The 27843-nt window shown below is 36.7% G+C and overlaps 1 protein-coding gene across 2 annotated transcripts; it reads right to left on the bottom strand.

Annotated features, from left to right (window-relative positions):
* Nucleotides 1-332: 332 nt before the first annotated feature.
* Nucleotides 333-24356, bottom strand: LOC109055192 (ubinuclein-2-like). Of its 2 annotated transcripts, XM_042719522.1 has the most exons (15): nucleotides 23966-24356; nucleotides 23213-23329; nucleotides 22909-23010; nucleotides 21448-21579; nucleotides 14766-14863; nucleotides 13425-13896; nucleotides 10251-10321; nucleotides 9927-10163; nucleotides 9286-9396; nucleotides 8384-8527; nucleotides 8249-8299; nucleotides 5543-6689; nucleotides 4354-4549; nucleotides 1005-1073; nucleotides 333-874 (listed from the first exon to the last, which is right to left on the bottom strand). In XM_042719522.1, exons 1-15 carry the CDS (start codon nucleotides 24236-24238, stop codon nucleotides 831-833), a joined length of 3264 nt encoding a protein of 1087 aa, XP_042575456.1. In that variant the 5' UTR covers nucleotides 24239-24356; the 3' UTR covers nucleotides 333-830. The 2 variants fall into 2 exon arrangements, with proteins under 2 accessions (XP_042575456.1, XP_042575457.1); XM_042719523.1 differs by lacking the exon at nucleotides 1005-1073.
* Between the last annotated feature and the right edge of the window lie 3487 nt (nucleotides 24357-27843).

Raw genomic sequence — 27843 nt, 5'->3', positions numbered from 1 at the left:
CAGATTGGATCTCCGTATTTGTTAGTTTAAATCACTAGATAAGATATGAAGTTAATTTGTCAACATCCAACCTTTCCCAGCATTTCAAGCTTTTGCTGTACTTCAGAAAACCTTAAAGCAGGAGAAGTGTTTCAAAACTTGTATTTAAAAGTAAATTTATATATTCAAAGAGAGATTTTATATATAAAAAGTTTGTTTTTAAGACCAAAGTCTCTAAGATGAAATGGTCGCTCTTAAATACACCAAAAACTCACTCTTAAAATATGATTTAGGACTAAAATCACTGGGAATCCTGAGAACGAACGCCAGGATCATCACAGACACAGAGAGCGTTTTCACTAAGGCTTCTGCATTTTTATTTTGCTCGTGTCCTGAAGCGCAAGTAAACAAATCCTGAAAGTTCAAGTATATTACAATGACCACCGTCGCACCCTTCGTCATTTGGTTTTAACGATTTAAAGGGCGTTTCGTTGGAAAACAGCACCAGAGACACCGACCCACACCAGAGAGGGAGGAACACCTTCACTCATCAATATTCATACGCTCCACACATAAAAAAACAAAAACAACCTAATTTACAGAAGCTGAACGCTAATCGACATGCACACACACACACACACACTCGTGTTTCCCTCCCTGTCACAGTGATCAGGTCTGTCTGTGTAAACATTGATACATATGTACAACCCACGGATCATCATTCAGACAAATAACATTACTCATCAGCATCAATATTCAAATGAGTATAAAAACGGCTCCATCTCATTGGATGGCCAGCGCATCATGCATAAAAGTGGGCGGAGTCAGTCATGGATCAGAGTTCTGTGATGTCATAAGGTCTTCCGCTGCAAATCTCCCTGCGTTTGATTGACATCTGCACACACACACACAGAGAGAGAGAGAGTTAATAATGAAGCACTGCGACTCGTCCCGACTGAAGATGATGAAGAAAGCAGCTGACACACGCATGCAGGCAGCGGGAGCGTCGCGCGCTCAGCGTTTACCTGAGAAAGCCAGCTGTAAGTGTGGCGGCAGAGTGGCCTGAGCCCCTGACATGAGACCCTTTAACACATCTGAGGAGAGACGGGACAGAGAGACACACACCCCACACATGAGACGCCACACAGAGATTCAATGAGAGGAAGCAGATTCATGACGAGCCACGTGATGAAGAGCAGATGAACAACACACACACAGCTGCGACATCTAATGCATCTAAAAGAGGTCATGAACTGAGAAACCAGAATTCCCTTGATCTTTTCACATATAAGAGGTCACTGTACTATAAAAAGATCCTGTAAGTTTTATAACTCAAAACTTTCTCATTAGTCTAAAAACAGCTTGTCCTGAAGACAGTCTGCGACAGCTTTTGGAATGTTCCTATCTATGATGTAATAGTGTGTATAAGCACCGCCTCTGCAGAAGATCATCAACGCCTGCTTTTAAATCACCGCCTGTTTAGTCCCGCCCACCGATTCTATTGCCGCGTTCCAGGCAACACACAACCCGTGTTTTTCCAAGTTGTGATTTACAGACTCAAAAACCTGCCTGGAATGCAACATTAGTCATTGCCTGTTTAGCCCCGCCCACCGATTCTATGTCACCGCCTGTTTAGCCCCGCCCACCGATTCTATGTCACCGCCTGCTAAGCCCCACCCACCGATTCTATGTCACCGCCTGTTTAGCCCCGCCCACCGATTCTATGTCACCGCCTGCTAAGCCCCACCCACCGATTCTATGTCACCGCCTGTTTAGCCCCTCCCACCGATTCTATGTCACTGCCTGCTTAGCCCCGTCCACCGATTCTGTCACTACCTGTTTAGCCCCGCCCATCGATTCTATGTCACCGCTTGTTTAGCCCCGCCCATCGATTCTGTCACCACCTGTTTAGCCCCGCCCACCGATTCTGTGTCACTGCCTGTTTAGCCCCGCCCACCAATTCTACATCACTGTCAGATACGTTTACAAACAAGGCACAATTCTACGCGGGGTTTTCAGAAAGACTGAAACTAAAAGACGATGCTGTGCTGACTATATTGGATCTGACAGTAATGTCGCACCACACAAGTGAGTAACTGTTTTCATTACGTGGTCACTATTGCTTTGTCTCTTCTTACAGATCGTTTGATATGTATTCAGTTATTTATGTGTTTTTGACCTAAATCACGGCAGCGTCCATCTACGAGGAATGTTGGCTGTCAAATACACACAAGTGTCAGCCAATCACAGCAGTGGGCTTTACTTCCCAGTCTACAATCCTCCACGCCCATTCAAACAGAGCGTTCTGATGAGAGGGGTTTAAAACAGGACAGAAAATAGCCTATTACTTCTTACTTATGATGGTTTTTGATGTACATATCTTGATATGTTACTATACGTGGACCTCAGCGAACAATACAAAATAAAAATCCAAGGCAGTTCATGACCCCTTTAAGTTCAACAATGACAACAGCATCACTTGCAAAAATGGAAATACTGAACAAAATGTAAATCAGCATGATTTCTTTCCCATTTAAACATACTTTAAATATTTTCAAATACTAAATTGTAAATTATGTACTAAATAAGTAAATACGAAGTTACTGCAGCTGTACACACAAAAACACACCTACACACACACACACTTACTAATGAGGGCTCATACAAGTCTACGTCTAATAGACAACATAAGAAAAACTTAAAATAAGTGCATGTAAATTTGTCACTTAAAGACTACTAATGCAAATTTATTAATTTTATAATAAACAATTTATATAAATAATGTAATTGTCAATATAAATTAATATGAAAAAATATGTATAAGCATTAAATTAATATAAATAATTATATTAATATAAACAACTTTATATATATATATATATATATATATATATATATATATATATATATATATATATATATATATATATATATATGATATAAAATTATTACAATATATAAATTTTATATTATAAGTTTTATTTTCTATATTATTTAGTGTCATTAGCAGCAAATGCTATTTTTAAAGTAGCAGAAATTATAATAATCATAATAACAATAAAACTCTAATAAATGAAGTGATCTACAATAACTCAATACTTTCTCACAATAATATATAAAAAGTATATAAGCATTTCAGGATGTTATTTGTAAGATAATATTTTTTAATAGGTCAATTAGTGACATTTCTGAATATATCTGTTGCCTAATATCATTTAAAGCAGGACAGTCTGATAAAATCTGATTTATAGTTAGATAGTTATAGTGGTTATTCTTCACTGTTCAATAAATACACACACGTATACACTACCGCACAAAAGTTTGGGATCAGTAAGACTTGTAATGTTTTTAAAGAAGTGTCTTCTGCTCATCAAGGCTGCATTTATTTGATCAAAAATACAGAAAAAAAAAACAAACAAACAAAAAAAAAAAAACAGAAATCTTGCAAATTGTTATTACAATATAAAATAATGGTTTCTATTTTTATACGCTTTACAATATAATTTATTTCTGTGATGAAAATCTGAATATCTATCAGCCATGACTCCAGTCTTCAGTGTCACATGATCCTCCAGAAATCATTCTAATATGCTGATTTATTATTAGAATTATCAATGTTAGCTACAGTTGTGCTGCCAAATATTTTTTTTGGAAACTGTGATACTTTTTTCAGGATTCTTTGATGAATAAAAAGTTAAAAAGAACAGCATTTATTCCAAATATTAATCTTCTAACAATATAAATCTTTGCCATCACTTCTTAATTAAACACATCCTTGCTGAATAAAAGTTTGAATTTCTAAAAAGAAAGAATAAAAATGTATTCTTTTTGACTTTTTTTTCATCAAATAATCCTGAAAAAAAAAAAAGTATCACAGATTCCAAAAAAATATTAAGCAGCTCAACAGTTCCAGCACTGATACTAAATCATCATATAAGAATGATTTCTGAAGCATCATGTGACACTGAAGACTGGAGTAATGATGAAGAAAATTCAGCTTTGCATCACAGGAATAAATTACATTTTAATGTATATTAAATTAGAAAAATTTTTATATATTATTTTAAAAATTTTATTTTACGTTGTAATAATATTTCACAATATTGCATTTTTTCCTGTATTTTTGATTAAATAAATGCAGCCTTGATGAGCAAAAGAAACTCCTGTAAAAAACACAAAACCGTTCTGATCCCAAACTTCTGACCGGTAGTGTACAGTCACTAACAGAGGCTCATGAAGGAAATGTGTATCAGGATCATCACAGTGAGAAAGATGACGGTCATTTACAAAAGTAAAATGAATTGACCTTTCTAAGACTTAAATAATAATGATAATTGATAAACTTCCCTATATTTATTGGTCACACCGACTCACTCTGGGAAAGGTTGAACCCTGAGCTGCTGGGATTGGTCGAGGTGCCGGTGGTCGCCGTGGAAACCACAGAGGAAGAAAGATTCAGCAGGTTTGGAAACTGGAACGGGAGAGAGACGGGAACCAGACCTCCCAGCATCCCAAAGCCCAGCGGCAGAGACGGACCGGCCGAACCCAGCAGAGCGCTGGAGGACGACACCTGCAAAACACCACCAGCATCAGCATCATCATCATCATCATCACACTGTTAGAGCACACATTTACAAACACATCCCTATGGAGTCTAATCATTTTATTTTTTGTACAAATTTGCCAACTAATAAAATAACTCATAAAAACAACATTTTAGTAGTGGCTTGTATTTTGAGGAATACTTAGGAGTTCAAGTTAAGCTTCGTTCCAAAATGTGTGGCATAAATAATTACTTACCAAATAAATCATTACTAACTAAAAAATAATTCTAGGGGGAATAATAGAATAATTCTATTCATTTAAGGGAAAAAAACAGCTGTAAAAAGATGCATAAATAAAATATTTTTCATGTTAAAAAAAAAATAGATTACACATTTAGAAAATATAACTTAAAAATATTTATGCTACTAAAACTGACCCAAAAATATTTTTTAATTAAAATTCAATTTTAATGAATTTAAATTAATTATTTTTTACATTTTCACAAAAAACCTTGTTTTATGAAAATATAAAAATAATTTAAACGTTTAATTAAAACTAAAAAAAATTTAATTTTAATTAAACATTTAAATTAATTTATTTTAGAATTTCATTATTTAAATATTATTCTAATTTATTTTTAATTCTAATTTAAATGTAATTAAATTTTTTAAATTAAAATATATTTTAATAACAATTAAACCAAAAATATTACTACAATTATTAATGTACATTTAAAAATATAAAAAAATAATTCCATTGATGATTTAAAATTCTTGTATTAAATTTAGATGATATTCAAGGACTAGGATGTTTCCATAAGTAAACTTATAATTATGCTATTAAGCTTTCCTAAGAGACACTTTGACAATGCTCTTGGTGAAGAGATTTTGTGCTAAAAAATAGGCCTTGAGTTTGAAAGTACTAAATAGAAATATATAAGTGATAAATAATTTTTTTTTAGGATTAAATATCAATTTAAAAAGCCTTAAACAGGCCTTAATCACATGAGCAGACAGACCTGTGAGAGTGGAGACGCTGTGGCCGTAGACACAGATGTGATTGTCTTCACTCCCTGATTAGCTCCACCCACTTGTCTGTGTCGCTGACTGTGATTGGCTGTCCCCGCCACCGGTGACGCGCTGGTGGCCGGTTGCTTGGCGACAGGTGCGGTTGTCGTGGTGAGTCCGGAGATGCTGTTTCCCTGAGATGAACCCCTCTGCCCCACGGGAGCTCTGTAGCCACCGGCAATGAACCCTGTGTGGAAAACCGGGCTCTTGGAGGTGTGCTGGTGCATGCTGGGTAATGTGGGCGTTCTGGAGACGACGGGCGAGGCGGTGGGCGTGAGCTTGATGATGGGAGAGCTGGGGTTGTGAGGCGACTTGGTGAGGGTGGCCTGCACGTGCGTGATGAAGCCGGGTTTGGGCGACTCGTGGTTTTTGGCTTGCGGCGTCACGTGGAAAGGCTGCGCAGATTTGACATTTAAAAGCGAAGGTGAGGAAGCGGCAGGAAGCATGCGCGCGGAGCTGTTATTGCTGGTTTTGATGAGGCCTGTCGGCATGGTGACTACTGTTTTTCCCGCCAGAATCTTCTGAGGTGCGTGAAGAGGCGACGCTGTCGGAGGAGGGCGGGGCTTCACCTGAGACCCGCCCATCTTGGTGGGTGGAGTCACGGATGGTCGCTGAGCGGGAATAACTGAGTGTCTCTGAACCGGTGACAGGACACTCACACTTTTAACGACCGAAGACACGGGTGTCGCGGAGTGGACACTGGGAGCAGAAGTGGGCGGAGACGGGGTGCTCCCGCTCTTTTTGGCCAGGTGTGGAGACGCGAGCAGCAGCTGGGGCGGTTTGGGGGGCTCGGCGGACGGCGGGCTGTGGGACTGGGCCAGGTCTTTGGCGACGCTGCCCAGCATGGCCAGAGCGTGAGAGATGGAGTCCAGCGACGGGGCCGCCAGGTCCTCATCCAGAGAGTCCGACAGGCAGATGGGCTCCGGCGGGGACAGCGCTCGCTGCACGGTAGCAGGAGGAGCGGTGTCTACTGAGACGACTGCCCGCTGGACGGCCGGAGGAGGGGCGGAGTCCACAGAGACGGACGGTCGCTGGAGCACACTGCTGTCCTGAGGCTTGGGCTTCGCTTTCGGAGCTGGTAACATCCTTTTCTTTACTCTGAAAACAGAAAGGTAGCCAAGGAAGCACATACAGGTAAAATAAAAATCAATACCTATGGCTTCTGATGATATGTGTGACCCTGGACCACAAAACCAGTCATAAGGGTCAATTTTTTTTAAATGTAGATTTATACATCATCTGAAATCTTTCTGAAAGCTTTCCATTGATGAATGGTTTGTTTGAATTGGTTCGGACAATATTTGGCCGAGATACAATTATTTGAAAATATTGAGAAAATCCCCTTTAAGTGAAAGTGACGTGACATACAGCCAAGTATGGTGACCCATACTCAGAATTCGTGCTCTGCATTTAACCCATCCGAAGTACACACACACAGCAGTGAACACACACCCGGAGCAGTTGGGGGTTTGGTGCACAAGGGCACCTCAGTCGTAGTATTGAGGGTGGAAAGTGCTGTACATTCACTCCCCCCACCTACAATTCCTGCCGGCCTGAGACTCGAACTCACAACCCTTGGATTGCAAGTCCGACTCTCTAACCATTAGGCCACGACTTCCCCAAAGTTAAAGTTAAAGTTGTCCAAATTAAATTCTTAGCAATGCATATTACTAATTAAAAATTACATTTTGATATATTTATGGCAAATTGACTAAATATCTTCATGGAACATGATATTTACTTAATATCCTAATGATTTTTGACATAAAAGAAAAAATGGATAATTTTGATGCATACAATGTATTGTTGGCTATTGCTACAAATATAACCATGCTACTTGTGTCTGATTTTGTTTTCCAGGGACACAAATTAAGGCGTTACAGAGTAGAAGGAGTTACGAAGAGAACTGAACCAGTTCACCAAATCGGACTGAACAGTCTCAAACAGTTCACGGCTCAATACGCTCAATTAGTGGCGTATCTGATCCTGTGATGAAAGTGATGAAACTCATTAAGCGCTCCAGTCCCTCCAACAGTCAGTGAACCGAAGAAACACTTCGACTTGAACTGAAGAACATTGAACCGCTGATATGTGCATGTGTGAACCCAACACTTGAATGAAGGGCTTTTTATGGTTTCTCTTTATGTAAAAAAGAGGGTTGATAAAGACTAGTTTATTCACTTTCTATGCTTTAGACATGTAAAACATCTGCATCTACATCATTATTGGGTGCCTTAACAATATAACTGCATATGTTTCATTATTGTGTGATTGTATAAATGAATTGAACCAGTTCATTGAAACCAACTGTCTGAAAGAACCAATTAATGAAAAACAACCTGATTTCCCTGTTTGTCAGAGGCTTTGGCTTACAGGTAATAATGATGTAAATAATGTTCAGTTTCTTGCACAGACTGATTGTTTTGCTTCATAAGAGCAAAAAAATATCATAAGGATCCACGGGTATTAACTTAGTGTTGTCTGTATATGCTTTTTTGACTCTCAAAGTACCGGCAGCCATTGACTTCTATTTTATAAATCACCAAGCAGCACGGTTTCAATTTAAAATCTTCTTTACTTGTTCTACTGAAGGAAAAAAGCCACCTATATCTTGGATGACTTGTTTGTTTACAAATAACTAAGGGAAAAATACTCACGTATTTCCTGTGAGGTGACTGTGAGCCACACGGCTCTCTTTAATCAACATCCTGAGAAACAGAGAGAAAGAGAAAGTCAAACACACTTCAGCACTGTTTCCCAGCACAGACATCAGCAGCAGTGCAGGAACCCACCTGGCCTGCATCCATCCTTTGGGCCAGAGCGGTTTGACCTCCGTCTCCATGAAGACCTTCAGGTAATCTTCAGGGGAGAGTGAACTCTGACCCTCCAGCTCGTAACAGCCCAGCTTCACCTGAACCAGATTACACAGCAGAGACCTGCGCAAACAAACACAGACGCCTCCAACATGACTACAAGAAGCTAAAACTAATAACCTCAAGTCTCTTACATTAATTAATTCCACTACAACATGCCAGTCTTTTATTTTAACTGTCACAAACCTGCACATACGAGGGACATTTAATGTAATTTCTAGATTTCTAAAATAAAATCATCAAAATGTTTTGGAAATTGTAATTTAAAAAAAAAAAAAATCATAGGATTATTTGAGTTTTATTAAGTTAATAATAATAATTTAGTATTATTAAAATAAATTAATAATACTTAAACAACCTTAAACTGTGAAAGTATATTCAATTATTTATATTATTAACATTGTATATTATTTTTTTATAAATTTAAACTAATATTATTTTGCATTTTTTGAGTTTTATATTTTTTATTTTAGTTTTTGTACTTTATTTTGAAGTTAGAATGAAAACTGTTGAAAACATAAACGGGTTTTGTTCTAGTTATGGATAATAACCCTGGCATGAATCCTGAAGAACATTTAATTCTTGAAACTACTGGAATTTCAGAATTTAATTTGTTTTATTAATTTGATCCAATCACATTCATATGTTGCCGCTCACTGATTGTGTAGATCAAAAAGTTGGAAAATAAGCCGCGCTGTCTTTGAAAACCGTCTTGGAGTCAAACAGGTTGAGAGTCCTTGAGCAGCTGGTTTGTCTGGAGATGTTCCCCGAGTCTCACATCACTGACTCTTCCTGATCTGTGTGTGATATCTGAGTCTCACCTGAGTTTGTCGTCCCACACAAATTTCTTCCTGGGGCCCATCACTCTTTTTCCTGGCTTCTCATCGTCATCGTCCTCCGAGCCGTTTCTGTCGCCGTCCTCCGTCTGCTGCCTGCCAAACAAGCATTCAAACAAGCCAAAAATCAAGATATCTCTTATTTCAATTCTTTTTTGTCTTTGAAAAACTAGGATTTCCACAGTCTTGGAAAACTAGCATATATGAGGAAGCCTTGTTTTAAAAATAAGATTTCTAGACCTAGTCATGCAAATGTATAAAAACTTAAAACCAAGTGGGCATGCTTATAATTAACTCATTTTAATTTCTATATTTCACTGATCAGTTTTTTTTTTTATTAATTTTCTAGTTATACCAAGCTCTAAAATATTTAAAACATTTTATTTATAAAAAAATAAAAATGAAATATTATGAATATTGTTGAATTTTTTTCCACTTTTGTTAGTCACTTTGGATAAAAGCGTCTACTAAACACAATGTAAATCTATAAAACAAACAACCAGAACAGTATTTTCATCGGCCAAAAAGAGCGAGATCCCTAAAACCACTGAGCTCTTGAAACCTCCGCAATCTTGAAATGTAGTTATTTTAATTTGGATCATGATTGTGTCAGTCCGGGTTCTCACTTGGCGACTTTGGCCATGCAGTCCATGTTGTAGCGTGCGATCTGCTCCGGCATGACGCTGCACACGGCCAGCTTGAGCTTGTGCAGCGGCGTCCGCAGCCGGTCGTCCTGGATGTTCAGACTCAGCTTCTTCAGCCGCTTCAGCAGAGCCTCTTTATTACATGGCACGAAGGCCTCCAGATGAGAGTAGACGGCAGTGCGCACCGACGCGGGCTGCTCCTGCACCTGCAGCTCGATGCTACAGAGAGACGGAGAGAACGAGGGAGACCATGAACACCAGAGACAGAGAGACTCGGAAACAAAAACAACAGCCGAATGAACTCACTCCAGCAGGATGTTGTTCATGTCCAGCGTGAAAAACTTCTTCCTGCCCTCCATATCGAACTGACGAGACGCCTGGGACGAAAACAAGTGTTTAATAACAGCTCAGATGCAGTTTAACTCCATACCAGATATCACGGCTGTTTGCATTGTGTTCAAGAACATGTATATTGCAGCATTTCAAACCTGATATTACAGACTGTATTAATAGACAGCATGGTTTTGTAGTAATTTAACAGCATCTTCTGATTGACTGACACTCTTTTACCCTGTTTCCCATCTTCCTAACCTCTCCCTCCTCCTGCTCTGACTGTTTTCTGTCTATTTTCTCTCTATCATGATCGTCTGCTCCTCCTACACCTCTCTCTACCTCGTCTGCTCCTCTCTCTCCTTCACAATCTGCCTGGAAAGACCACACACACAAACACTATACATTCATAAAAGTACTGAAACTTACAACAGTCATTATTGATTAATCGGATCTGTGCAATGCAGGAGAGAAAGCTTTTTAAAGAAAATACTGAAAATCACTCTGAAAACAAGAATAATCAAAATCAGACAATCAACAGTAGCGCTGCACAATTAATCAGAATAAATCTGAAATTGCTATATGACACAGTTTGATTATCACATCACAAAGACTGCAAATATTTATAATATAATAGAATATATTTAAAAGTGAAAGAATTGGGATAAATACTAGTATTAATATCGCTATTATATAATTCTTAAAGAGCAGGTCATATGGGTTTTTGAACGTAGCTATCCTTAAATGAAAACAATCTGCAAAGTTGTTAATCAAAAAAGTGCATGATAAATAAAGATATTGTCTCTCAAAAGAGAGAGTCGGTTCTGAATCGCCGTAACGAGTCGTTATATTTTCGACTCTTTTGCCTGTTACCGGTGTACGTCACTGGGTAACCACATTTGCATAATCCCCGCCTGCCCGCGAAATCTGAACAGAGTCCTGATCTGCCCACAAACCACTTTTGCTATTAGTGCGTTTACATCATGTTGAGAAGACGCGGTGTTCAAGGATACCACAGAAATACAATTAGAGCCTTTTGTTGTGTGCTTGTCATCTTATCAAGAACTGCTTCTCTAATCAGGGCTTTTATCTTCGTTGGGTTCTAATCTTCTTAATTTGGACTAACAAGCTCTCTGAACCACCACCTGTAAGTAGTACGATTGATACGTTAGGTGTACATTTTCAATTGAGTGCTCAAAATATAATTTTTTGTGCTAATATGTGATGTATACCTAGTGCAGCTTTAGCTTTCCAGGTGAAGCACAATATTACTGTCTTATTGAAGTATTTCTGATAAATCGCTGTGAACCCACTATATCCTAAGAATGTGCCGATTATTGTAGACTGACGTTCTAATGACTTTGTTTAATAATAAAGAATGTAGTGTAGCACACAGACTTTACAATCATAGTGAAATTGCTGTTTGTTTAGCTACACACTGGCAGTTATAGGGTTAATGCGGGAGAGATGAGCGAGTTAGTTAAGGCTGGTGTTCCTGTGATACAGGATTCCTGTGTTCTGATTAAAAGTTAAGACCAAGCGTCTTTTGTCTGTCGTTCTTCAAACATTACAGTAGACATATTTTGGTTTACAAACTGTATTGTTTAATCAGTTAGTCACGTTAGCACTCGGGCTAACGTATCCACCTAGTGTTCACAGTTTTTAGCAGCTAAACTTTAGCTGTGGGCACGATTCGCTTGCATAAGTGTTTTTGTATTTTATGTCATTATAAGAACGGATTGGAGCACTATATTATTGTTTAATGTGAAGGTGCTTTGTCAATGGTAGCACTGGCTAACTGGCTCAAGGACTCATCTCTGTGCCAATCACAACAGGTTTGGCCAGCTGACCAATCAGAGCAGAGTAGGCTTGAGGAAGGGAGGGGCTTGTTCCGAACTTGCTTGGAATTAATCATTTGGAAATCATTGGCAAATGACTCTAATATTAAATGTATATTCTGAGAAAATGACAATGTTTTCTGACCTTAGATGCATTTAAGCCTGTTGTAGGGGACTCCAATACAATATTAGGACACCTTAAAATACCATATGACCTGCTCTTTAAATACACTTTTTTTTTTAATTTGCATACTATTTTTAACAATAATAATTAGATAATAAATAATAATTCATAATTATAAATAATAATTCTACAATAACTGAATTATATATACCTATAATTTAAAAAAATATACACTAATTATTTATTATAATGACTTTTTTACAAAAATATAACAATAATAATAATAATAATAATAATAATAATAATAATAACAACAACAATACATTATCACCATTATTATATATTAATTGATATATATATATATATATATATATATATATATAATATAATATTATCATAATTAAATATTATTATTATTTTATAGTCATATTGATATATAAATCAAACATTTTTAGAACTAATTGTGCACCCATAAAAAAAAAGCACAATGAAAGAGATAGAATTTTTTTTTTCAAATTATTATTATTATTAATTTCTATATGCTATTCTTAAAAAACTTTTTTATTTGCTTAATATTTTTAACAATAATAATAATACAAAAAAGCCTGATAAATTCATATTATTATAACATTTTAATACAAGAACACACTATAAAAATTTAATTACAATAATTAAAAAAAAATAACATTAAAAAATAATTCAAAATTACTGTAATAATTTACTATTATAATTTTACAGTTACATATTTAATATAAATATATTATCATATATCAATAAATAATAATATAGATATTTTTTTAAATAAATCACATTGTTAGGCCTATATAAATCACAACAGTTTGTGCAGACATACAAAAAGGCACAATTTATTTTTTACCAGAAAAGTCACAGTTTGATTTCTCTTCCAAATCACGCAGCCCTAGTCTGAAGTCAGACAGTAATTATTTTGAAGTATATTGTTGCACACAAGTGCTGCTTTGGTGGCTGTATTACTATTAAACTATATACACATGCAGGCAGATAAAAAAAAACAGTTCAGCTTTTCAATCTGCATCTCAAAAGCCTTCGCTCCATTACGCTCCTGCTTCTGAAAGCGTCCCGTGTGAACGTTAATAAGCGCGGCTCATGAATCAGTTTTGCTGGAACTAAGCGCAGCTCTGTGATGTGGATGTAGAGGTGAGCACTCACCACGCGCAGGTCCTCGATGCGTTTGAGCAGCGGAGCAGGAAGGCTGTTGGGAAGAGGTGGAGGCGGCGGCATCAGCCCCGTCTTCTGCACTCGACCCGCCGCTCCTGCCTTCTGTCCCGCCGCGGTGCCGTTCTCGCTCTGCCCCGGACTGGACGGCCCAGGAGAGTCCAGCAGGCCGAAGTCCAGGTCGCCCATCAGCTCCTGCAGCATGTCGTTCTCCGTGGCTCCGCCGAGCAGCGACATCACCGCCGGGTCAGAGGTCAGGTCGGCCATGGACAGGTCGTTGCCGGGGGCGACCGCGGCAGCAGCGGTGTTCTGCGGAGCGCGGACGAGTTTGACCGCGGCCGCCGGGTTCTTCTTACGGATCTCCTCTTTCTCGCGGCTGAAGCGGCGGATCATAGCGGCCAGAGACAGAGAGTCCTTCATCAGCTTCTTCCTCTTCTTCTTCTCCGGCCGGTTCAGAGCCGAAACACTAGACAGTCACAGAAACAGAAGTGTTTGTAATCAATCAAAAAGAGATAATCAACACAAATATACTAAATATATATAATTTCTATCAAACTAAATTATCTAGTGGTCATAAATGATGCTCATTTCACGTAGAAGCACTGCATGATTAACTGGAATAAAAAAGTCTGATTATATGATGATGAAGAAATTACAATAGCCATAAACATAAGTATTGTAATTTTACAGTTGTATTGTAAAATTTAATTATTAATATTATTATAATATTCTTAAATTTTATATTTCTCATTTTGTTCAGCATTTTATTTTAGCAATAAATATAATAATTAAAATAGACCTGTTCATATAATGATTTTAGTCAAACAATATAATGCTACAACATATAATAACTACTATAATTATTAATTTAAAATCACACTGATATATAAATCACATTTTTATAATCACATCATACATATATTTGAAATTCCACAGAAAAGTTAATACAGGTTTGGAACAACAAATGTTTTATTGTAAATAGTCAATGTATTATCATAAAACAGGCTGATGACATGGTTTCTACAAATTTCTTTAAACATTTATGAACTCAAATACTCTCAAAGACCCAAACCGTCCCATCAGCAGCAGTAAATGAAAACACACAAAGAACATGCTTTTGAGCTTTTTTTTAAAAACCAGACGCAGTGTGAGGAATGGAAAAGGCATCAGGGTCTAGAGACGCTTTTTTAAAAGTTGAACTTTCATTGGTTTTATTTGTCAGAGCATCTTTAAAAAAGCAGCGAGATGCAGCGTAATGATCAACAACGTCCATCTAGTGCTTGAAAAAACGCCTCGGAGCAGCACAGTGAAACACAGACGCGTGCCTGAACTCACCCTGGTTTGGGTACTTTGAATTTCCTGGGTTTCTTCTCCTCCAGGCTTCCATCCTGCTTCTTCTTCCTTCTCTTTATCACCCGCTCCTCTCCATCTTTCTGTCAATCAGAGCCAAGAACATCATCTCCGTCAATCCAACATCACACACTCAGAGATCAGACGGAAATCACCAGTTATCACGACAGAAACTCCTGACCAAGAATAACGACTGCATGATTTGGTCAAACAAGTCATATTGTGATTACTACGACTAAAACTACAGTTTTAACTGTGATATGATAAAAGAAAAAGAAAATGTAACTTATGTTATGGCTGATAAAAAAAAAGGCCAATATTACAAATCCAAACTACTTTGGTAAACTACTTAATTAAAAACTATTAAAACTAGTAAAAACGGCGCTAGTGAACCAAGATGGAGTGAAGACGGATATTTCAGAGCTCCTGCAGGTTTATGAACATTTATGTTTTAAAAATGACAACTTATAACTAAAGGGTACTTAAACTGGATCGATAATAGTTTGGGACTTTAAAGAAGTCGGTCTCTGCCGACGTTTCATGTTAAATGGCGGATAAACTTCGCAAATACAAGTATCACGGTAGCGCGTCAAAGCTAGAGGCTAACACCAGATCCACGAGACAGCACACTCCAGAAGACAACGCTCCACAACTTACGAGCTCTGATATGAGCGAGGAGATAAAAGCTGATATCTTAGCCTCTATACGAGGAGAACTTTCCAAAATTATAAGAGAGGAAATGCGGAGTTCACTGTCTGAAGAGTTTACTACACTTAGGGCCGACATTAACGCTGCGAGGGCCGAAATAGCCAGCAATGCTACCGCTATTCGAGCAGAAATCGCCTCCATCGAGACGGACATTGAAGATGTGAAAGGTGGTCTGTCATCATGGTCTGATGAGGTGAATACTCTACAGACTACTGTGACTGAACTTCAGAGTGAGGTGGTCAAACTACGGGACAAGTGTGAAGACCATGGAGGGAAGGCTGAGGCGCGGAAATATCCGAATAGTTCGGCGTTGAGGAGCAGCCGGACTCTGCCAGCCCTAAAGAGGTTTCTAAAATTATCAAAGAGGTTCTGCGGATGGACCGGGACGTAAAAATCGACCGTTCACACCGAGCGTTCGCACCCAAAAAACCGAGAGATACGGAAAGACCCCGTGTCATCATCGCCAAGCTGCATTATGATGGAGACGCCGCTGACATACTGAGGAGAGCCAAAGACCAATCTCCACTGATCTACAATGGTAAAAGAATAGCAATTTTTCCAGATTACACCACTAATGTGGCCAAGGCACGCGCCGCCTTCACGGATGCACGGAAAGCTCTAAGAGGACGAAGGGACGTGCGTTTTGGACTACTTTACCCTGCAAGATTTAAGATCACGTACAAGGAGGATAGTAAAGAGTTCAGCGACGCCGTTAAGGCTATGGACTACATCAAGAAGACCATCCTCGCTACAACCACTGAAACTGAAACGTAGGATGTGCCTGAAGCTTAAACGCTGATGTGGTACGAATTGGTCCAGTAAATTTCATTACAGAAATACTATTTTAAGTTGTTCAACCACTAACTTTAGAACCGCCTCATCTCTATACCGTTGGTATCAATACTATTGGTGGATTCTATGTGTTCAATTACCTACTTTTATGTATACCTGCAGGAGCCTGAGTTCTTTCACCTTTTTTTTTTTTTTTTCTCTTTTCTTTGTTCCCCTTAATATATCTTTCTCCTTTTGACTATTATTGTACACAGCCAACTTTCTTCGGCTGTGTTTGTTGCTGCTTATTATAGTGGCTAGGGATTTAAACCCACTTATCTGCACTATGTTATTAACATACACCTTTAACTATTATTTTATTTGTTGCGTTCTGATCCTTTTGTTCCCCGGGGATCTAATTACATCTAAAAAAACAACAGAGCATTTGTATTTCAGTCTTCCTAAGTTTAGAAAAATGTACAACAAAGCATTAGTGTTTTCATTTGATTTAATCATTAGGGTTTCCAGCATTCACTTCGCTCAAATGATTGGTGCTATGCTAGACTCAGGTCTCTGCCTCCAGCACAATTTAATATTACAATACATCTCTTGAATTAGTCATGAGTACACTAACTGTAACAAGTTATAAATGTGAAGGGTCTGCATAGTCCAATCAAAAGAAAGAAAGTACTATTGCAACTCAGACAGTTAAAGTGTCATGTAGCACTTTTACAGGAAACACATCTATCTATTAAACAAGTCTTGGGCCGATAAAGTTTACTTTTCGTCACATTGTTCTGGTAGGAAAAGGGGCGTTGCCATCTTAATACATAGGCAAATTAACTTTACTGAAACATTAGTGCATAAAGACAGGGAGGGTAGATTTTTATTGATAAATGGGATAATTGATGGTACAGCAGTATCCTTTATAAATGTATATGCTCCCAATGAAGATGTACCGGGGTTTATTAAGTCAGTTTTCAATATGATTGCCGAGTACAGCTCCGGCCTTCTGATTATGGGGGGAGATTTTAATTGCGTGATGTCAAATTTAGATAGACAATCAGCTTCTCATACCCCCATATCTAAGATGGGTAAAATGCTTAAAAATTTATCTATAGAAGCTGGGTTAGTGGATGTGTGGCGATCCCAAATTCCCAAAGGAGAGAAATTTTACTTTTTTTCAAATCGATTTGTATCCTACTCACGGATAGATTACTTTTTTACTGCTAAAGCCGAACTACATAGAATTGAAGATATCACAATATTGCCCATCACGATCTCTGATCATGCACCTGTTACTCTCCAGTGGGATATAGGCTTGACACCATCTTTCAAGCAATGGAGACTTAATGCCTCTCTTCTTAATGACAAGGATTTCATTACCTTTGTTAAAGCTGAGTTTAAGAGTTACTTGGATATTAACAACACTCCTGAAACATCTCCTATCATGTTGTGGGACTGTGCAAAGGCCTATTTAAGAGGCAGTATCATATCCTACGCGACGGCAAAAAAAAGACAAAAGATAGCTAAACAAAAAGACTTAGAAGATAAAATCAGAGACCTCGAATATGAACATAAAAAGGGTAGGGAACCAAGAATTTTGAATCATTTAAATAAGACCCGCAGAGAGCTTCAAGACTTACTATCAGGAAAAATTGAGGGTAACCTTCGTTTTGCCAAACAGCAATATTATGAAAATGGAAATAGAGCGAGCAGACTTTTGGCCTTTAGACTTAAAAAACAACAGTCATCAAATGTAGTACAAAAGCTAAAATCGGGCAATAAATCCATCCTAAAGCCTAAAGAAATAGCTGAAGCATTTTCAGAGTTTTATAAGGTTTTATACCAAGACACTGATACCTGTACTGATGAAACTAGAATAGCAAATTACTTACAAAATATACATGTCTCTGAATTATCTGATACAATAGCTAAACAACTAGATGAGCCAATTCGAGAAGGGGAAATTGAAAACGTTATTTCATCCCTTAAGAATAATAAATGTCCTGGCCCGGATGGTTTCATCAATGAATTCTATAAATGCTTCATGGATATCCTTACTCCACACTTATTAAAAGCATATCGCTACGGTTTAGAAACCGAAAACAATGGCACCATCCTGGTCTAATGCGACAATAGTTTGTATTACATAAAGAAGGTAGGGACCCCACTGATTGTGGGTCATATAGACCATTATCTATGCTCACGGAGATGTACGCATTCTAACAGGTATCTTAGCCAGGCGATTAAACGTCATAATAACACAAATCATACATCCTGATCAAACCGGGTTTATCACTAGGAGGCATTATGGAAACAATTTGCGTCGGTTATTAAATATTATATCTCACCAAAAAGAGAACAAAGCTATGACGGCTGTAATATCTCTAGACGCCCAAAAGGCATTTGACCGCGTGTCGTGGAAATACCTTATTCAGACATTAAAGAGGTTCAAATTTGGGCCCAAATTTGTAGAATGGATACAGACACTATATTCATCTCCACAAGCGGCTGTTAGAGTCAATGGCTTCAGATCAGCAAGGTTTAAACTAGAGCGCGGTTGTAGGCAAGGGTGTCCCCTGTCACCCCTCTTGTTTGCAATTAGCATTGAGCCATTGGCTCAACTCATCAGGGACAATGATGAAATTAAAGGGTCTCTGATTGGCACAGAAGAACATAAAATATCATTATATGCGGATTATTTTTTTATTGTATTTGACCGATCCTGTATCTTCAATACCAAAGTTGAAGGAAATGATCTCTGTTTATGGCTATTTTTCTGGCTATAAAATAAATGTTGATAAGACGGAGGCAATGGACGTCAATAGCAATATCCCACTGGAGGTTAAACAACAAAGCAGTTTTAGGTGGTCTAAAGAAGGCATTAAATATTTAGGCATTAGTATCCCCCTCTCATTGAATGATTTGTTTCATGCTAACTATGGTAAAACGCTGGATATAATTAAGAAAGACCTGGAGCGGTGGTCAGCATTGCCCCTTTCCTTCCTCGGTCGCATCGAAACCATTCGCATGAATCTACTACCGAGACTATTGTATTTGTTCCAGATGTTGCCAATTGTAGTACCAAAATCCACATTTACTGATTTGGATAAAACAATATCAAAATTCATATGGCAGAGCAAGCGCCCTCGTATAAAATATAAAACACTACAGAGAAGTAAGGGAGAAGGGGGGCTTAATCTTCCAGTTCTAAAATATTATTTCTGGGCAGCACAGTTAAAGCCTTTAATTTCTTGGATCCAAGGAGATTCTCAGACGAGGTGGCTTAGTATTGAACAAACAACGTGTTCTGAACCATTAAATGTATTACCATTTTTAGATATCCCAATAAAAGAACTGTCGTTGTGGACTAGAACCACGCTTAACATTTGGAATAAAGTACGAGTTGCATTTAAGTTGCCAAGAGGTTTATCAATTTTAACAAGCATCGGATATATTAAATCCTTCGCTCCCAACTCTATTGACAAAAGTTATTCAAAATGGGCTGAAGAACAGCGGCTTACGTTTTTACATCAGTTAATCAACGTGAACAACCTTATGTCATTTGAAGAGTTACGTAGGCACTTCCATCTCAAGAAAAGTGACTTCTTTAGATATTTACAGTTACGCTCTTTTTTGACTTCACATAAGGACTGGGGAAAAATACTAAACCCCACACCAATTGAGAACACCCTGATTCAATTCCAAAAAGGTGAAGGGGATAAGAAACTGATAACAAAGTTATATAAAGTCTTTTTGTCAATGAATCTTAATGAGCCCACTCGGACAAAACAAAGATGGGAAGCAGAGACAGACAAAATTATTTCTGACGAAATGTGGGAGGGAGCGTGGACTGGGGCACATCGGGTTACAAGTTCAAACACGTGGCGGGAATATAAATGGAAAGTTATTAGTAGATATTTCAGGACCCCAGACGTAGTTGCTAAAATAGATCCCAAAGTTCCAAGTTTGTGCTGGAGAAACTGTGGGTCAGCAGTGCCCAATCATACACACATTTTTTGGTCATGTCCTATATTACAAAACTACTGGGATGAGGTGTATAAGGCTATATACCAGATTTTTCAGGAGGACATTCCGAAGGATGCAACAGTTGATTTACTTGGTATTATGCCAAATAGCGTGCAAGGACGTGCTAAATCATATCTATTAAATATTCTGTTCACAGCAGCCTTGAAATGCATCACAATTAAGTGGATGCAAGTAGAGCCTCCCTGTTACAACGTCTGGGTTCAAAAAGTGCGGGAACTGTATCAAATGGAAAAGATAACATACTCATTACGACTTCAGAAATCTGTTTTTAGTTTACGATGGAGTCCAGCAGAAGTCTTATTCCTGTAAAGGACCAGCAAGTTAGGGCTCTGGTTTTGGGGTCCCGGCTCTACCATCAAAAGTAAATTTTTTTTTTTTTTTTAGGGTTGTATGGTGATGCTGAAACCACATGGAAATGCAAAATGTAATGCTGAAATATATTCTTTCTTCTTTTCAAGACTGTACACTAGTAACATATTTGATAATTATTGCTGATGCATGTAACTGCTCTGTCAAGAATTAATAAAAATGTAAGTTCAAAAAAAAAAAAAAAAAAAAAAAAAAAAACTAGTAAAAACTATTGTAAAATGCACACTTTAATGTTATTTCATGGGTAAACCTTTGCCATTATCAATCCTTATCCAATTAAATCAGTACTAGATGAATATTAAAATGGGCTGAAATAACAATAACAGCTGATAGATATCCAATAATGTCCAAAACTAGTAAATAAAAAGTGCCAATTAATGATATTGAACCAATTAAAATTAAATATTAATGTTACTTTTTTTTAAATTGTGATTATTGCATAAAAGCAGCCTTGCAAAAAAGACATGAGACGTCCACACCAAATACTGAAGATGTTTGGTGCTACATCTAAAACAACAACAACAAAACAAATCAATAAAAATGAGTTCAGCTGAACAGAGCGTGTGGAAACAATGCATAAGCACTGTATGTTTAACTCTTTGGTGGTTTAATAATCATTCTAGGTCACAGTGCAGTTTGATTTTTAGATGAAATGTTCAACCCCATCATATATTAGCAGTGATGAACCCCATCTCTGGCTCTCTTTATCATGTGTTCACTCTGCTGTAACAGTGAGGATGAGGATGCACATGATGAAGACGATCACCTTTAAGTGGTTGGTGTCTCTTCCTCCGTCCTCTCCCTCTGATTCAGACGCGGCCCTGAACTGCAGCGTGCCGGTGTTGATGTAGAAGCCGCCCAGTTTAGTGTTCAGAGACGCGGGGACCAGCTCGTCGTACTGCACACACACACACACACACACACAACAGACAAGAGGACGTCAATTTCAAACACACTCCGAGAAAACTGAAGTCCAGTGTTGTAGTGAAATTATGTTTGCTAAAGGAATGAAACACAGTGCATAATTGAACATTAAATGTGCATCATTGTGCAGAGTGAAATATAACTTCAGAGACATACAGTACAGACCAAAAGTTTGGAAACATTACTATTTTTAATGTTTTTGAAAGAAGTTTCTTCTGCTCATCAAGCCTGCATTTATTTGCTCAAAAATACAGAAAAAAATTGTGATATATTATTACAACTTAAAATAATTGTTTTTAAATTTATTATACTTTAAATTATCATTTATTTCTGTGATGCATAGCTGAATTTTTAGGATCATTATCACATGATCCTTTAGAAATCATTCTAATATGATGATTCATTATCAAAGTTGGAAACAGTTCTGCTGCTTAATACTTTTTCAGAACATGTGATACTTTTTTAGGATACTTTGATGAATAAAAAGTAAAAAAAAAAAAAAGAAGCTATGTTTTTAAAAATATAAATATTTTGTAATAACAATATACACTACTTGTCAGTAATTTGGGGTCAGTAATTTTTTTTCTTTCTTTTTTTTTTAAAAATAAAATCAATACTTTTATTCAGCAAGGATGTGTTTAAATTGATAAAAAAGTGATAGTAAAGAAAATATATTATTAGAATATATATTATTAGATTTTTTTTTTTTTTTTGAATAAATGCAGTTCTTTTTAACCTTTTATTCATCAAATATATTAGACAGCAGAACTGTTTCCAACACATAATAAATCAGAATATTAGATTGATTTCTAAATGATCATGTGATAGACTGGATGTTACATGTGACACTGAAGGCTGGAGTAATGATGCTGAAAATTCAGCTTTGCATCACAGGAATAAATTATTTTTTTTTTAAGTATATTCAAATAGAAAACTATTATTTTAAGTTTTAATAATATTTCACAATATTACAGTTTTTTCTGTATTTTTGATCAAATAAATGCAGGCTTGATGAGCAGAAGAGACTTCTTTCAAAAACATTAAAAATAGTAATGTTTCCAAACTTTTGGTCTGTACTGTACATTTATTAGAAAAACACTTTAATAGATATTTTAAGATTTGAATAAGGATGACGGGTCGGACTGGAGTTCAGAGCTGTTTTCTGTCATTTCTGGGAGACGATGGTCAAACACAAAGCTAATTGACTCATTTATTCTCTCATGTGGTGTTCACCGAGAGCATTTCAGGAGATGATCAGCAGTGAATTTCTCTGAGGATCACTGAAGCTCCCTCTCATACTCACGGCCTCAGAGTTGTCGATAAACGGATCTGTTTCATCGTAGCCGTAACCGATATCGATGAGGTCCTGCACCCGGTCTCGTCGCTTCTTCTTAACAGTGCATCCCTGAAATAACAACACAATAACCTCAATTTAAAGTCTATAAACATTACATAACACATTATAATATTCTTCAACATATCATGATAGGGATTAAGAGTTTTCTTTGTAAATAAAAACACAGGTGGTTGTGCATTCGCACGACAGACGAATAAAACATCAAATAAAGATTTTTAAAAATCGAATTAAACAATAAAAGATCACGTACGTATTTGCTCTCAAATTTCCTGGCGAGAGCCTCGACTTCTTGCCGCTCTTTGTCTTCATCTGCGAACGGGTCGCTGGGGTCCAGAGCTGGAGCGAGACCCTGAGGAACCTTCCTCACCTTCAGGAGCAGAAGAAACCAGTCAGACAGAACCAATCCACTCACTTACAGTCCCAAATGAGAAGAGACGCTCTTATACAGTTCTGTTTATTCACTTCAAATAAAGTTAACGCTCATCAATACGCAATATAGTCTTTATTAATGCAATGGTTTTAAATCGACGTGTTTAATGTACAAATTTCAATAATCAAGTGCAATGTTAGTACAGATTTTACAGTGTACTTTTTATTTATTCATAACTATTTTAAAAATCATTACATTTAAACTACATGAATATTACTCAGTGTTACTTTCTGAAGGTTACCGCACTGCGTTTGTGAATGCAACAATGAAACAACACAAATTTCACACAATACATGCCAAAAACATAAACATAAACGAGAAATCAAGCTGATGTCAATAACCAGATACCACCTGATCTATACACATGAAGTTATGTTCTGCTAAATAACCTTTCCGTTTCCAGCTCAGATAAACACTAAACCACACACCTGTCACGTCTGTGATACATCTGCTGTTATCGTAAAGACTCGGACTTCTCGAAGTTTCATCTTAAGTATCATACATACAACGCATTCACTACAGGTTCGGTTCTGTGGTTCGAACCCAGAACGGGTTCCGGAGCCGTTCTCTCACCTGCAGGTCGGTCTGGACCAGCTCGCTGTAGTTGAACTCGGCGGATCTCTGCTCGCTCGGTTCTGACAGGCTCAGGTTCAGGCGGACGGTGGGTTTGGGCTCGCTGGGATCAGATGCCGGTGTCCCGGTACCGAAGGGCCCACCGCCGCCGGTGCCACCGGGACTCGGTTCGTTCTCTTCGTCCTCGCGCCGGCGCTTCTTCGACTCCGGCGCCGCCGGTGTGCTGCTGAACGAGGCGAGCGTGACGAACGGGACTTTTCTCGGGTCCGCCATTGGACCGACTCTCCCCGGTTCTGCTCGAGCCCGATCACGCGCGCGCTCCTGACTGTTAGCTTGAGCTAAAATTAGCGCTTACACTGTTAAACAGCACTTCAGCAACGGCTCGGGATGAAATGAACTCCGTTATGCGTTATATAATACTCCTTCGCAGCGTTCGCGTCGCATCCGTTTCATTTAGTCGAGTGTGAGAGTAGCTGTGTCTCTGTGTGAAATCTCGGCAGCATCTGTAGCGGCCATTTTCACTAGCAGTAAATACAGGATGAGGCGGTGGGGTCACTGAGCATGCGCAGTGCGCGCGACGCTGGAACACGGCCAATCAGAAGTCTCAAAGCACCCTAAGACCCGCCCACTCAGAATTCTCCAGCGGGAGAGGGCGGAGCCGCTTCTGTGCACGCCGACCGCGGGACATTCAGAACCGGAGCAAATGATTCATCCCAGTGAGTCGAATCTTTTGATTCAGTTGACCAAAAGACTTGAAAACTCTGAATTTATTAATGTATTTTTTTATATATATTTTTTTTGTTATCATTATTGCATTACCAGTACTAACACTTGATTTTATTTTTTCCCGTTTATTCTGTGTGTTGGTGGTCAAGCCATTCTGTTTGTTAAAGTAATCTGATATTGAAAACTTAAATGTAGCCTACTCTTTCTGTAAGTTACATATTTACACCAGTAGGTGGCAACCAGTGAATATTATGAGCAAGTCTACCATCAACATTAAAAAAAAAAAAAAATAAAAAAACCTAAAAAAAACGTACAAATACAATTATCATTAATTAATTCACGCATATGTACATGTACAACGCATATGGAGTAAAACCTTTCTCAAATTCGCTTGAAGCCTGCTCCCTGGAGCAATTTATTCATTGATCATAATTACGTTAGATTAATTTCAAAGTGTTTTTATTATTTATAAAAATAAATTAGTGGATTTTCACTTTTTTGACCAATTTCTATATATATATTTCTCTCTCTCTCTCTCTCTCTCTCTCTCTCTATATATATATATATTCTATATATATAATATTATAAGGTTCTATCTGACATTTTTGTCAAAACTGAGTTATTCACATATTCTTATTCTATGTCAACGTATTTACATTATGTGATAGATTTTTTTTTTAATGTTGTGTACATTATGGGACTTTTTATTTAAAAAACAATAAGGTTCTATCTACACAGTCAAATGGAACACAAAAACTTTGAAGCTCAATATCTCAAAACTACTCGGAATGCAGATAGAACCTTATAATTCCAAGGGGACGCAATGCATTTGACTGATTTCTATACTAATTTTATATGCATTTTTTGTGGATTAACAAGAAACTTTACCATCCATTTATAGCAATGAACAAATGACAATTTAACCTTTAAGTGAAATATACAAATAAATAAAATTAAAAGAGTGCATGAAGAGAATTAACTGGTTCTGGCTTGGTAATTAATATTATTGATGAATTAATATATCTTCAGGTGGTCATAATAAAATATCTGTATTCCTCGTCAAACAGGTGGAATATTCAATATTGAATCCACTTGTTATTATTTTTTTTTTCCCCTGTTTTTAAAAACGGGGATGATCAACAATGTCTCTACAATTATAGACCTATTTTGCCACGTTTCAAAAATATTAGAAAAAATTGAGATTCAATTTCTAAGAAAAACAACAAAAAAAAAACACTATGGCTTTAACAACTAACAACATTACCTTTGCACTTGAAAACAACTCACTGATTAAGAATATAAATATGGTTTAATTTGTTACACTAAATGGTTTTAAATAAATTATCTTTAAATATCTAAAAAAAAATGTAAAACTTAATCTAAATTTAAATTTTATCTTAAAGCAACATGCAGCATAACAAACAAAGGCTAGCAAGGTAACAAGGGGAGGAGCTAATTAAACACCATGAGAACTAATGAGGGGCAAACAGAAGACCAGACCGGGCAAAGAATTCTGGGAGATAGAGTCATTTTTTTAATTTTTATTATTATTATTATTTGAAATAACAATAGGGGAATACAAGTCATACAAAAAATACACAAGTCTATAAAACAATACAATCCAAAAATGTCACATTTTTCAAAGATCATCTATACATCTAATACATCAAGTATCCTGAATAGCTGAGACGTCTTAACAGCTTTACAATTGCTCTGTATTAAAGTTCATAAAAAGAATCATAAAAAACCTTTAAATCAATGGAAAATAGTCTACCATTTGTTACAGTTAACATACATTTTGATTTGTGTATGTGATATTTCACCAATAAAATAATAATTTCAATTATATTGTCCATTTCCAATAATATCCAATAGTTTGGTTTGTATCACAATCCAAAATCAAGACCATTACATCAGATATAGTGACAAACTTGTAAAACAATTAAAAAAGAAACTTGAGACCAAAATGGTTTAGTATAATTACAACTGAAAAATAAATAAAAAACGGTTTCCGACTTTCTTTACAAAAACAGTATAAGGGCAAGAGTCTAATAACATTAAGTAACATTTTCGGGAGAAAGAAAATTCTCTCAGGGTCAAAATGCCCCAAACAAAATACTCTAAATAATGTTTTTCTCTATTAAAAATTTGATTTGATATAATACTTAAAATAACAGCCAAATTGTTAATTTTACAGATATTGTTAGCAGTTTTATAGAGTTTATAAATACAATTTAAAGTCAAGGAAAACAATCATTCCGTTCTGTTAATTTATCTGTTTATTTATTGTTATTTTACAGTGTAATCTCTCCTAATCATGTTCTCAGAAAATTAAAGCACTGATGGGTCTTAACAAAATAATATTTTGTTTAAAATCTAAAGAGAAAGAATAATTTACTGAGAGGTATTTGTTTGGTTTGTTCAGCAATTGGCTTTTACTCACTGGATGAAAAAGTGAAATGTATTTTCAATCAAGTTCAATTTAAGATAAATCCAGTGTAATATACTTTATTGGGATGATTTTGTTTTGCATGCAATATTGCACAAAGCATTATCACACACAACAAATAATGACAAGAAATATATAACAAAAGCAAATGTTGACAAAGTAGAATTAGTATAAGGTTCCATGCAAGTAATAAAATAAGATAAAAATAATACATAGGTCCATGTAATATATAATGCAAAATAGACATTTATCAAGATTATGGACAAAAATTATGTTGATTAAGGCAGTATTTGGTTTCTGACTTGTTGAATGTGGTTTTTAAACTCATATACTCTACCAGTTAAAGTTTGAAAACAGCTACTTTTTACACACTTAAAAATAACAGACAAGTCATTAGAACTATGAAGAATTATGTAGTATATATATATATATATATATATATATATATATATATATATATATATATATATATATATATATATATATATATATATATATATATATATATGATATTGTGGGAGAGTATACTTCTATGTGAATATATTTTATTGTAAAATGTAATTTATCCCTGTGGTGGTAAAGCTGATTTTTCAGCATCATTACGCCAGTCTTCAGTGTCACATGATCCTTTAGAAATCATTATCATATAATATGATATATGATAATATATCAGTGTTGAAAACAGTTGTGCTGCTCCATATTT

This window comes from Cyprinus carpio, chromosome B3 (genome assembly GCF_018340385.1).
Source record: "Cyprinus carpio isolate SPL01 chromosome B3, ASM1834038v1, whole genome shotgun sequence".
Taxonomy (NCBI): Eukaryota; Metazoa; Chordata; class Actinopteri; order Cypriniformes; family Cyprinidae; genus Cyprinus; species Cyprinus carpio.
Note: the sequence above shows the minus strand (reverse complement) of the source record. Positions and strands in the feature narration are given on the sequence as shown.

Excerpts from the sequence above, each read along its gene's own strand:
- LOC109055192 (XM_042719522.1), bottom strand. The coding sequence starts at position 24,238 with ATGGCGGACCCGAGAAAAGTCCCGTTCGTCACGCTCGCCTCGTTCAGC. Across the intron at positions 10,322-13,424 it reads GCATCGAGGACCTGCGCGTG|GCGTCTCGTCAGTTCGATAT; the intron begins GTGAGTGCTCAC and ends TTTTCGTCCCAG. Across the intron at positions 9,397-9,926 it reads TGCATGGCCAAAGTCGCCAA|GCAGCAGACGGAGGACGGCG; the intron begins GTGAGAACCCGG and ends CTTGTTTGGCAG.